The sequence below is a fragment of the Pelodiscus sinensis genome, chromosome 6 (genome assembly GCF_049634645.1).
Source record: "Pelodiscus sinensis isolate JC-2024 chromosome 6, ASM4963464v1, whole genome shotgun sequence".
Taxonomy (NCBI): domain Eukaryota; kingdom Metazoa; phylum Chordata; order Testudines; family Trionychidae; genus Pelodiscus; species Pelodiscus sinensis.
This window is the reverse complement of record NC_134716.1, coordinates 115546550-115558788: the sequence shown is the minus strand read 5'-3', so window position 1 is coordinate 115558788 and position 12239 is coordinate 115546550. Positions and strand designations below refer to the sequence as shown.

The following is a 12239-nucleotide window of genomic DNA, read 5'->3' as shown; positions in this document are numbered from 1 at the left end:
CAGGAAACTGGGCTAGATGGACTGTTGATCTGACCCAGTATGGCCATTGATACATTGTTAGGAATGTGGACCTGCCTCAGCCAGGGGACATGCACCCTTTCCCCAGGGAGCTGCAGAAGCCATGGAGAGGTGCATCTCACCTGGCCCCAAGCTGGTGTACTGAGAAGGAGCTGGGGCAGCCTGTATATTGAAACCCTTATCCCCAGCCCCACCTTGAGCAATGATTTAAAGGGAGAAAAACAAAACTGTATTGAGTTAAAGTACCTGAGCAATGCCAGGTATACTCTATAAAGACATATCTAGAGCATTAGGGATATATTTCTTAAACTATCTGTTTTATTTTACCCCCTGCTTCTGTTTGGGTGAGAAGTGCTGCTAATACAGAACAAAGGTTTTATATATACCAGCACATGATATAAATGCCCCAAACATACCTATCATTGGTTGCAACATGCCTTCTGCTATTTTAAATAGCTGCTGATAGATCTGAATGGAGAGGTCACTTAAAACCTGCCGATACTCCGTGAGGTCAAAGTTCTTAAGACAGTGCTCATTCTGTTTGGCAGTATTTTGTGTCATAAAACCCTAAAAACAAAACAGAGAAAGACCAAATCCCCTGGTTCTGTTATTCCACCCAATAACAGTCCACTGACAGCACTGAATAAAAGCCTTTAAAAGTAGATGCACATGTAATGTTTCTAGTATACTACCTACAATAGATTTTGGTCTTAACAGTTGAAGAAAAGATCTATAATTATTCAATGGCTCATTCATAAGTTACTAGAATTTTTTAAATGAAAGATCACATCAGTTTCATTTTAATTTCAGCAAGGAGAAAGGAATTCCTATTAATTAATAGATAAAGCGTGTTTCCCATTGAATTGAAAATAATTGTTGCAGTTCTCTGTTAAACACTAAACTATCCATGTGTTATATCACGAGCACATACTTACTCAGACCCACATATTTTAATCTCAAGGTTAAGACATCTTTGTAGGAACTGAAATATTTACATGACAATAAAGTAGTTTGATCTCTTGGTTAACTTCTGAGTTTTACACTTAAAAAAAAATATATATCTCCCCCCCCCCCCCCCCCCCCCAGGTATCTCCCAAAGTTTTCAGCTCTGCTTTTAACAGCTTGAGAATTCCCCTTACCAATTGCATCCTTTCCCTTCATTTCTAGCTAAGGCTCTGATCCTGCAACTGGATTCTGTACACAAAGCCCTGCACTCCTGCAGTATCAGTGGGGTATCTGCATAGAGCCAGGGGATCATACTAGCAAATATAATGGCACCATGACCGAAGTAGGAAATTAGCATGGTTTCCCTCATTTTAGTGCTTGTTTATTACAGTAGTCTTGCCAAACTAATGTTACAGTTTTGGGAGCAAGACTATTGCTTAATGCAGTACTGCTACAAAAACAGCAGAGGGCAGATAGAGCACAAACCACTGTTACTGACCAAGCCTTACCCATACAATTCCTTTCATACTGGATACAAATATTTGTGAACATCCCCCATGGCAGAATCTTGACAGACAGTTTGATCCCAGGGAAATGCGGGGCTTAAACAAATATTCTTGCCTGTATCCTTGTGACAGGTGGCTATGTTTAATACAAATCGAGAGTAAATTAGGAGACTACAAAATCTCTCTATGTTCAAATTTTTGTACCACAATATATGGTGCACAGACAGTAGCGTCAACATCCCAGTAGACAAGTACCACATAAAGATTTTTTTTTTATGTAACCCGAACTGTGATAATCTGAAATGGTCACAGATCAAAGTTGATCGACACTAAACTTAAACATGAAAACTGCAAAACAGTATCAAGACGACAGGTATAAAAGGTTACTTCTTCCCAGAAGGAACTTTACATTATGATTAGTAGTTTCTCATCTCGAGCATCTCAGAAGTTCAGAACTAACTGATATAATTCTGAAAAAAATATTTAATATTGATTTCTGAATTGAAATCAAGAGGAGGACTCTCAGTATTGGACCTAAGAAAATGTGTGAGTTTTACCTTTGAACATTTCAATAACTAGAGGGAACAGTTTTAAACAGTTTTAAACTACAGCTCAGAAATTCCACTGAAACCAATTTTACACTGTCTATGAATTTCACAGAAGACATGACTAAGTGACACAAGCCCTTATTTTCAGAAAACTCTCAAAACCTTTTACCACTTCAGCATCATCACTGATACTTTATCATCATGACTTGACCCAAGCTAAGTGCTTGGAAATGAGCACTTATGAACAAGAGATTTCAAAACGGGGTGAACATTTTTATGAAGATCTGTTCTTTTTACAAACATCTCACCGTATCCCCGCTGTACTGCTTTAGGCAATGTAAAAGGCGACAGGTGTTAGCCAACCAAAATGATGTCATCTGAAAGTCATCGTTGTGTTTCTGTAAAGAGCAAAATTAATATGTGAGATTCCAGTTTGGCATATGAAGCTTGTCTATTTGGACAAGGTAAGTTAAAGTCTTCCCCAGAAACAGAACTATAACCCTCTGTACATCACAGTGGCATGTTATTTTCATTCCTGCATGAGATCTCTGTTATGTTCTGCAACCATGGCTGCTACTAAATTCTGCTCTTACTTACAACAGTGTAAATCCAGAGTAATTCCATTTATGTCACTCTGACGTTGCTCTGGATTTGCAACAATGCAGCACAGAGCAGAACCTGGCTCAGAGAGTCATATTAGCTAATCAAATTATGTGCTTCAAGGCACAAACAAAGCACTTGCATGGATTAAGAATGCTTCACCAACATGAACGACACTGTTCATTTGGATAGATGCATCATGTTAGTTTGCTTTGCCATTCTCTGAAGCGTGAGATGTAGTCCGCTGACAGAAACAGGACATGGGATTGGATGCTATGAGAAAGACATCAAGAGGGGAGACCCTCAGTATAACTTTAACCTGTATCACTACTGTATTTTACCTGTGTGCCCTAAGTCTTCACTCTGAGTGCAAGCATCCTGTTTAACCAAGAGCTTCCTTAACCTACAAATGAAGCTGTGTGACCTAGTGAATTGATCACATGTAGAATCACCAGTAATTTTGAATTGAAAACCTACTTTAAACAATGACTCATTGCCTGGTTTTAGGCAAGTCACAAGCTCTTCATGCCTTTGTTTTCCATGTATCCAATGGATATAAAACCCCCTTCCTTAGGCAAAATACTAATTCATGTTTGTACAATGATTTGGAAGTGAAAGGCAAAGGAATGACAGAAGTACTGAGTATAATTAATAATTTCATTTGTGTAGTTCTTTACTGTACTGCAGTGAAAGATTCTTTGGCTAAGAACTGACTGTTAATTAGGATGAGATGACCCTTCTTTTGTCTGATCTCTAATGATTCATCCTACTGCAGAAATTTAACTCTTTCTTTGTCTTTGCTGGCAATGAAGCAGCATCTAGTTGAAATAATGTTGTGGTCATTATAGCTATAGGTGACTAGCACATTATGTTATAGCACAGGTACCTAAAAGAGCCAGCATCTCCTGTTCTCAATTCAGGTGATTTAAGAAGCAAAAGCTGGACAGGAAATAAAACAATGAATTAGCAGACCTAGGGCTGTGTCTAGACTGGAAAGATTTTGCGCAAAAGCAGCCACTTTTGCGCAAAATCAGCCACTTTTGCGCAAAATCTTGCTGCCTGTCTAGACTGGCCGCGAGTATTTGCGCAGGAACACTGACTTTGTACTGTACAAAATCAGTGGTTCTTGCGCAAATACTTTGATGCTCCAGTATTCTTGCGCAAGAGGGCCAGTGTAGACAGGCAAGTTAATTTCTTGCACAAGAAAGCCGATGGCTAAAACGGCCATCGGAGCTTTCTTGCGCAAGACGGCGTCGACACTGGCACGGATGCTTTTGCGCAAAAGCAAATCTTTTGCTCAAAGTCACATGCCAGTATAGACACTCTCTTGCACAAATACTTTAAATGGAAAAACTTTTCCGTTAAAAGTATTTGCGCGAAATCATGCCAGTCTAGACGCAGCCTAGAAGTAAAAAAAAAAAAAAAAAAAAAAAAAGAGACTAGTAGCAGAATTTGCTGTGTGTTATGGATAGTTCTCTCACTGAACATCTCTCCAATCTGTAGAAAATTAATTTGCATCTAACTATGATAATTTTTAAAACCCTCATGTACTGGGACAATTTTACTATCTATAGTTAGTTGACCTTTAAAAAATGTTTTGAAGTAAAACAAAACAGCAAATATCAATCATGAGATCATCATGTAAATATTATACTTGGGCATTAGTTTGTTGAATATTTGCACGACTGACATCTGAATCTATAAAATGAGACCTCTTTATCTACCTACTTCAACCTCGTAACTAAAGCATCACATCAAATGCACAGAGCTAATTTTAATACAAAGCCAACATACCTTTAATACTTTCTTAATGCCGTTTATTGTGGAGGTGAGTAAAGAGTGCACTTTGTGGTCGTCATTGATGTAGTCTGCATGCCTAATGCACATGTAGAGGATGTAAGCGGGGAGACAAGGAACAGTGGCAGAAACAGTCTGTGGTTTGAGATCTAGAAGTGAAAAAGATGAGTCTTCTTACAACCTAACTCTTATTAGCTGAGTAGAAGAATCAGCAACACTAGAGATGTGCGCAAACCAATGTCCCACACATCTGAGAAAGATCAGTTTTGAGTTTTGCAACTTAAGCTCATCTCTAAGAAATCCCTGAACTTCTTGGAAATGATTCCTACAGCTGCCCTGATATAGTGTACAGAAACAAGTCCAGAAATACCAACTATTAAATCTACTCTTCATCAACATGTGAATCAGGATAGGGCAGGGCGGAATCTGCTCCGTATTTCATGTGAAAGCCAGAATTGCTTGAAGAGTAGGAACTTTAAAAGGAACTGCTGTGATCTAATACTTTACTTTTTGTAGAGTTTCATTATGGTTGAATGTGATAACAGAAACCATAAACACTAATAATGCACAGTGAGGTAAACATGACATAACCTGGAGTATTGGATGACAGTGCATGTGCTAGCAATGGTTCCAGCCACAGATGCATATTGCAGAAACATCAGAATGGCTAACATGACAAAATGTTTCTGTTCCACAGGCTTACAAGAAGCTGAAAGTCCGTACTGTAGTATCACTTTTCCACATGTCAACCCATCATGGTGTAAGGTTGACAATCATTGCCCACTTCAGGAATTATAGCTTTGTTTTAGCCTTTTCAATGTATTGTTATCCTTGAGTAAGACTTATACAGGCAGTCCCCGGGTTACGTACAAGATAGGGACTGTAGGTTTGTTCTTAAGTTGAATTTGTATGTATGTCGGAACTGGTACATATTGTAGGGGAAACTCTAGCTAAACATTTCTCCAGAGCTCAGTTTTATTCTCCCACACCTCACTTCCCTCAGTCCTTTATTCTCAAGCTGAGGTGTCTGCTGAGAAAAGCCGCTCTGAGTCTCCCTGGTCTGCTGGGGGGGGGGGGGGGGGGGGGGGGCGGGGGGGCGCTAGCTTCGCGTCTCCCTGGTCTGTTGCCTCACCCCGTTTGTAAGTAGGGATCTGATGTAAGTCAGATCCATGTAACCTGGGGACTGCCTGTAGTTAAAAGCAACAAAAGAACTAGACAAAGTGGAGGTGAATTTATCACTGGTGTAATGCATTGAAGTCAATGAGTTTCCAATGAAGGCATGAATTCTGGCCATAGCATTTTAGAACATTAACTAAACAGCACTGAACTTAAAGCCCTTTTCCAAGCGAGAAGGGGAACACGAGGATGAGTTCTCATTTGAGACAGCTGGATCAAGGAGGTTCTTGATATGATCAAAGCATTATCTTGGTTTTCCATTTTCACTTTTGGGTCTCATTGTTGCAAGGTTCTGAGCACCTCATGCAGGGGACTCTGGACACTCAGGGCATGTCTATACCTTGGAGAAGATCCACCCTTTGGAGGTCGATTTTCTAGGATTCGATGTAGCAGGTCTAGTGTAGACCCCCAAATCAAACACTGAGGGCAGCCTGTATTCCTCATTCAGTGTAGACAGTGCAGCGGTTTGGCTGAAGGTAAGCCGAATCCAACGATGCATTTTGCGTTGCTAGATGTTGTGCCTTTAACCGATCCGCTTCATCTAGTGCAGACCTGGCCCCACAGTTACAAGCAAACACATATGGTGCTGGGCTTCACCTCAAATAGTTCAAAATTTCTGGGCCAGTCACACATCACACATGCTTGTTACTATTTATTGGAAGACTATCAGAAACGTGGCTAATTACCATTCCCTCAGGCGGTTGCAGGACAGCTTGAAGGGATTATTCCCAATACTGAAATAAATCTGAGTTAAAAGCAAAAACAAAAACCCTCCAAAACCCTTTGTTTTTATAAAATCCATGAAACAGTTTTAGAGATTTCCCCTGGCACAGCTTCTGCTACCCCATTCTCAAACACAATGGAACTCATGCGTGAGAAGTAGTATTTATATCCTGTCAAAAACATTTCTAATCCACTACTGTTTACATGGCACCAGAAGTGTGAAGATACAGGGCACAGAGCTGAAGAGGTCCAAACAGGGGCTATCTACTCCAGGACACCAGATTTACTTCAATGTTTTGGAGAAAAAAATCCTCTCTTCTGGAACAACTAACTTTGGCTCGAGTCTTAATTATATTCAGATTCATAAAATGAAGGTCACAGGTGCCCATTTAGAAATTACAGGTTGAACCTCTCATCTGGGACTCTCTGGTCTGGCAACATCCGATGCTGCTTGACCAGAGAACCCCAGTCACAGTTTGCCAGTGTCTGGGAGCTTAGCTGGCACGTAATCTGGAGGGCCAGTGGCTGAGGGGTGTGGAGTTGCTTCCGGCCAGGTTCAGGGAAGCCCCTAGCTGCTGTGTATGTGGAGCTTTTCTTCCTCTCATCTGCTTATACAAAGAACCAGGCACAGACAAGATACCAACATAAAACAATGTTGTGTTGTTAAGCTATTAATACAGAATATAAACCCAACTGAGAAGTCAAGAGTTGGTTAATTTACTGCTTGACCTGTCCTGTATCTGTACATGTCAGAAATAACTATGTTCCTTTACACTAACCAGATATTAAATGAATGAAATGTTCCAGTACTGGTTTTCCAGGAATGACTGGATAATCAAATACAGTATCCGATACTATTAACCTGCAAGCAAATTTTTAAGTCTGAAAAAAGCAAGCTATAATGAGTAAAATACATGTTTTACTCTTTTTTCTTTGCCATTGTGGACTTCAGACAATTTAATCTGAAGAAAAAAGAAAAAAGCTAGCTGAAAAGTTATGCCCTATTCAATAAAGCATTTAAATACATACTTAACTTTAAATCCATTCTTATTTTTCAAAGCCCTTAAGCACATTTGAAAATAGATTCCTGAATCAAGGTCTTAGCTAACTAACTAGCTGAGTACCACTTACATTTAATACTTTCCATTTGAGAGATTTTACATCAAACTATGTTAAACATTGAAATCAAATGAACAAACTCACTCAAAATGGTTAAACACTTTCTGTCCCTCTCTAATCCTGAAGTGATACAAAAAGAAATTTGGATAGTATTTCATGTCTTAATGGTTTTGAAGGCAACGGAAGAGGGAAGTAGAGGGTGAGGGAAGTGGGAGAGGTGACAAGTGAGGGTCTAACCTGTAATGAGGTTTCGGATGAGAAGTGGTTCATCTTCCTTGTAATATTCCAACATTCCCTGGAAATCTCTCTCCTGCCGTTGGACAGTGACCTGCCTGGTAAGTTCTTGTCGTTTCCTTTCCATCTGTGCTGTAGCTTGGGTTGCTGTGGAGAGAAAGTGACAACTCTGAAGAAAGCTGAATTAATCACTGTGTAAAGTACTTCCATTACTGTGAGTTACAAGTCTGATCCCAGGTCTGTCCTTTGCATCTTTTCTTTGACTTTGGATCAGGCCTGTTGGGAATGTGTGATACGAGTTTGTTATAATACCAGCTGCTTTAGATACACAGGTCAAGGACCAGATCTTGAACTCATTCAGGAAGAAAAAAAGCTTACTTACCTCGTAATGTTGTTCTTCAAGATGTCTTGCTCATGTCCATTCCAGTTAGGAGTGCATGTGCTGCGTACATGGATTCCAGAGCTTGTTCCCTTAGTAGTACCCATCGGGCAAGCCAGAGAGCCCCCTGGAGTGGCGCCGGCACATCGGCACATAAATACCGCTGCCGGCCCTCCACCCCATCGGTTCCCTCTTGCCAGAGTTTTCCGACGAAGGCAAGGTGGGTGGGATTTGCAATGGACGAGTAACATGTCTTGAAGAACAACAGTTACGAGGTAAGTAACCATTTTTTCTTCATCAAGTGCTTGCTCATGTCCATTTCAGTAAGCTGACTTGCTAGCAGTACCACAGGTGGTGGGGTCAGAACCTAATCTGCAATGGAACACAGCCCTACCAATGGCTGCATCATTCCTGGCCTGCTGTGCAGTGGCGCAATGGGTTATAAGGGTATGAATGGAGGACCACGTGACCGCCCTGCAGTCTCGCGGATCGGCACTTACACAACAAACACTGTCGACAAAGCCTGCACCCTCATGGAGTGGGCCGTAAGTGGGGGGACGCTGTTCATAACAGGCCCCGATACAGGAAATGATCCATGAGGACAAGCACTGGGCTGATGCCAGCAGACCCCTCATTCTTTCTGCTATAAAAATGAAGAGTTGTGGTGACCTCAAACTCTCTTGTCCGATCAATGTAGAATGCTACGGTCCTCCTCATCTAGGGAATGCAGGGACTGCTCTCTAGCTGCTGTGTGAGGTTTCGGGAAGAAAACAGGGAGGTAGCTATCCTGGGACCTGTGGATATGGGAGATGAACTTAGGCAGCAATGAAGGGTGGAAGCGAAGCCTAACCCTGTTCTTAAAGAAAACTGTATAAGAGGGCTCAGATTTGAAAGACCTCAGTTCTGACACTCTCCTAGCCTATTGTACCAGCATCAGCATTCGTATCGACGCCAGAATAGCCACCAGGATTGGTGAGCATATCGGTGCAACTACCCGTGGGTACATTGCCTGGTGCACCGATAGCGGCTGAGCTGGCTCTGCTGCCGAGGGAGCTGCTGGGTGTTCCTCATCGGTTATTGTGACTGGTCCCTTTGCCAAAGTGAGCTCTATGAGCTTGCATATCATCTCAGACATCTCTGGAATTGATGGCTGCTGGACCTCTTCAGTCACTCCATCCGGTGCTGGACTCTGTGTGTCGAGCTCAACCAGTGCTAGCATGGCACAGGAGCCTCTTGATGCACTGTTGTGGCCATGTGCCCATCTCCGTGACCCACTTTATGGCCATGCTTCGTAGGGAACCTTCCCCTGTGTTGTCTTTTCCTGCTCAGTGCTAGAGACTGTGACCGGTACTGTAATGGATAGGAGGAGTGCTCACCAGGTGACTAAGGGGTTAAACTCAGGTAGCTAGCAAAGGTGTAGGTCAGGGGGCCAGGAGAACCAATTGAGATAGTGTGTTGAAATTTGAACTGGATATAGATTCCTTGCATGCTTTTTTGTGTGGGAAAGTTAAACCAGGAGTTGAGACACACAAAAGGATTTAAACCCAGGCAGGACTACCATACCTCCAAGGAATTCAGAGCATGAAAGTAGACTGAAAAAAAGCGAAGATTCAAAGTAAGTTAAAGGACTAAGTGAATCTAGTCATGTTCAGGGTATTTTTTCTTTATTTTGTGGTTTGGTTTGAACAGCTCTGTGTGAATCTATGCCTCTCTTGCCCATTTACCGTCTAGCATTGTGCTCAGAGACTTGTGTTTTAATTTGTTTTCCTTAGCTGCTCTCTAACTTCTAGCAATCAAGTATGCTTTATCAAGTTTATCTTTTGTTTTGTAATAAAAATCACTTTTTTTAAGGTGATGGATTTGATTCTTGTGTCCTGGAAGGTCTGTCTATGTGTATCTGCATGCCTCAGACTGAGAGGTCAGCTTCTAGAGACTGTAACTTGTTTTCATCTTTTCTTTTTTCAAGCTCTTTTAGGGCAAAAGACTTGGGGTACCCATGGGATGTAGGTTCAAGTGTTAACCCCTGGTTTTTTAGGGATAAAAATCCCTTGATGGTGGCAGCAATCCCCCAAAATCTGTGTATTATGATTCGGGGAGGAGGGGTGGGGGAGGAGGAGAGAAGGTTTTTGTAACCAGTGGCTATAGAGGCAAGGCTTTTAAGCTCTCTTGTGGGCCCTCACCTTCTGCACTCAAGAGTGCCAGAGTGGGAATAGCTTTGTCAAGTGCCTTGATGTTGAAGAGTTCAGCGGTGCCGTATGTCTTGGCACCAAGGAAGGCTCTCACAGAGGCCGGTGTGCTATGCACGACCAGTGCCGCCTCCAGTGCCGCTAAAAAGTGGACTCCTTTAAGATGAGTTTCAGGCGGGAATCACGTTCCTGCTTCATTCTTGGTTTGAAGCTCTTGCAGATCTGACATCTGTCCCTGCAATGGCCCTCTCCTAAGCACTTCAAACAGGAGTTATGCAGAGCCCCACAGGTTTAGAGCACTTCAGGAGGGGTTTAAAACCATGCGATCCAGGCATCCCCTCTCCAGGAAGGTAGAGATAAGAAGGGGAAACTCTCCTGATAAGAACAGTCAACTTTAAACTATTTACACTACTTAACTAAACTACAACTACTTAAACTGTATTTACAAGATCAGGGATAGACTAGCTGCGTAATCTCATGGTAAGAAGGAGCTGAGGGAGTGGAGGGCCAGCAGGGGTATATATGTACCGATATACCGGCACCACCCCCCAGGGGGTTCCCTGGCTGGCCCGGTGGGTACTGATAAGGGAAAAAACTCCAGAATCCATGCATGTAGCGTGTGCACACCTAACTGGCATGGACATGAGTAAGCACTTGAAGAACTCTCTCTGACAAAGAAAAGGGTTCAGGCTAAAGCCTAAAGAACTGCAAACATTAGTTTATTTAGTAAATATCGGATTACTGGACAATATTCAGAAGATAGTGAACTTCCTTGGAATCTTATGAACATATTACTATCACCAACAAAAGTCAGGCTTTGGGAAAATATGTGTAAATATATCTTGTAGCAGAATGCATAGCAAAATTAAAGAACTATCATGACACCCTGTTGAGGATTTTACCTACATACAATTTTAATCAAATGGAAGATTATGGAGGTCTAAGGAAAGCAATGCAATAAATGTCAGTTTGATGCTTGTAAATTACAATGACAGATGCCATCTGTGCTACTGTGGAATTCCCTGATTATTCAGCTTAATTTCACTTTATGTCTTGTTTTCCGAAATCAGTTCACAAAAACATGAGCACCATAGTTTAATCACTGTATCCCGTGAGGAATATAAGTAGGGTTTTTTTTGCCTTATAGATATCTTTTTCCCCATATTATTTTCTCATCAAGCATGGGACATTTTTCAACAACCTTTCTATGCATCTTTAATCCCTGTAGCAGTCACAAAACACAATTTCTTAACAGTAGGTGGAGTTTCCTTCTAAAAGACTATGTAGGTCACAATGTAGATTACATTAGAAGAGCAAGGGCCACTTAGAATAATATAAATGACTTTCAAAATCCACAGCATGTGCCAAATGTCAGATGGATGCCTTCTAGTAAGAGCCGAACATCTATTCTCGCTTCAGTTCTGCTGGTGATTTATCAAGTTCAAGATGAGCACATCAACAAATTAAGGGAGATGGCAAATCTGTGCATCTTTGGAGGAGATTAACAATGACCTCTGCAGACAATTGAAAGATTTCAACAGAATTTTGGAAATAAATTTCCAGCTATCAGCCATCCGGTTTTGGACCAGAAGATGTCTGACTGAAGTTATTTTATCATAACCATAACTCAGACTAAGGTTCAAGGGTGCCCTGGAGAGGTTAAAAACTTGGGACCCAGTTCAGATCTCAGATCACTGATCTCAATGAGGCCATCCATATGGTAAGCTGGAGGGACCCCGAATTTGGCCGTTGGAGCTGAAGCAGTCGTTCTTGAGCACATCCATCAGGAACCTGTGTCCAATTGTTCCTGTATTGAAAGCTGCATGTCTCATCCTCTGCCCAAGCAGAAACAAAAAACTGCATCCAAATAGAATGTAGAAGAACTACAACTGGAGAGGTCACAGAGACCCATTGGGTAATAGAACAGAACTTCCACTTGTTAGGTCTACTATATGCATGTCAAAAAGTTTGCTGCCTCCTCCTCCTTCTTGCTCTAAATAATATAGAA

General features: G+C 41.6%; 1 protein-coding gene across 2 annotated transcripts in view; it reads right to left on the bottom strand.

Moving 5' to 3' along the window:
- Positions 1-12239, bottom strand: part of MYO5B (myosin VB) — a 328467-nt gene that overhangs the window by 12848 nt on the left and 303380 nt on the right. For both annotated transcript variants that reach the window (XM_075932680.1, XM_075932681.1), the window contains 4 exons: positions 7670-7813; positions 4412-4563; positions 2326-2415; positions 435-585 (listed from right to left, as the gene is read on the bottom strand). In XM_075932680.1, coding sequence (XP_075788795.1) covers positions 435-585; positions 2326-2415; positions 4412-4563; positions 7670-7813 — 537 coding nt within the window. The remainder of the gene's footprint in view (positions 1-434; positions 586-2325; positions 2416-4411; positions 4564-7669; positions 7814-12239) is intronic.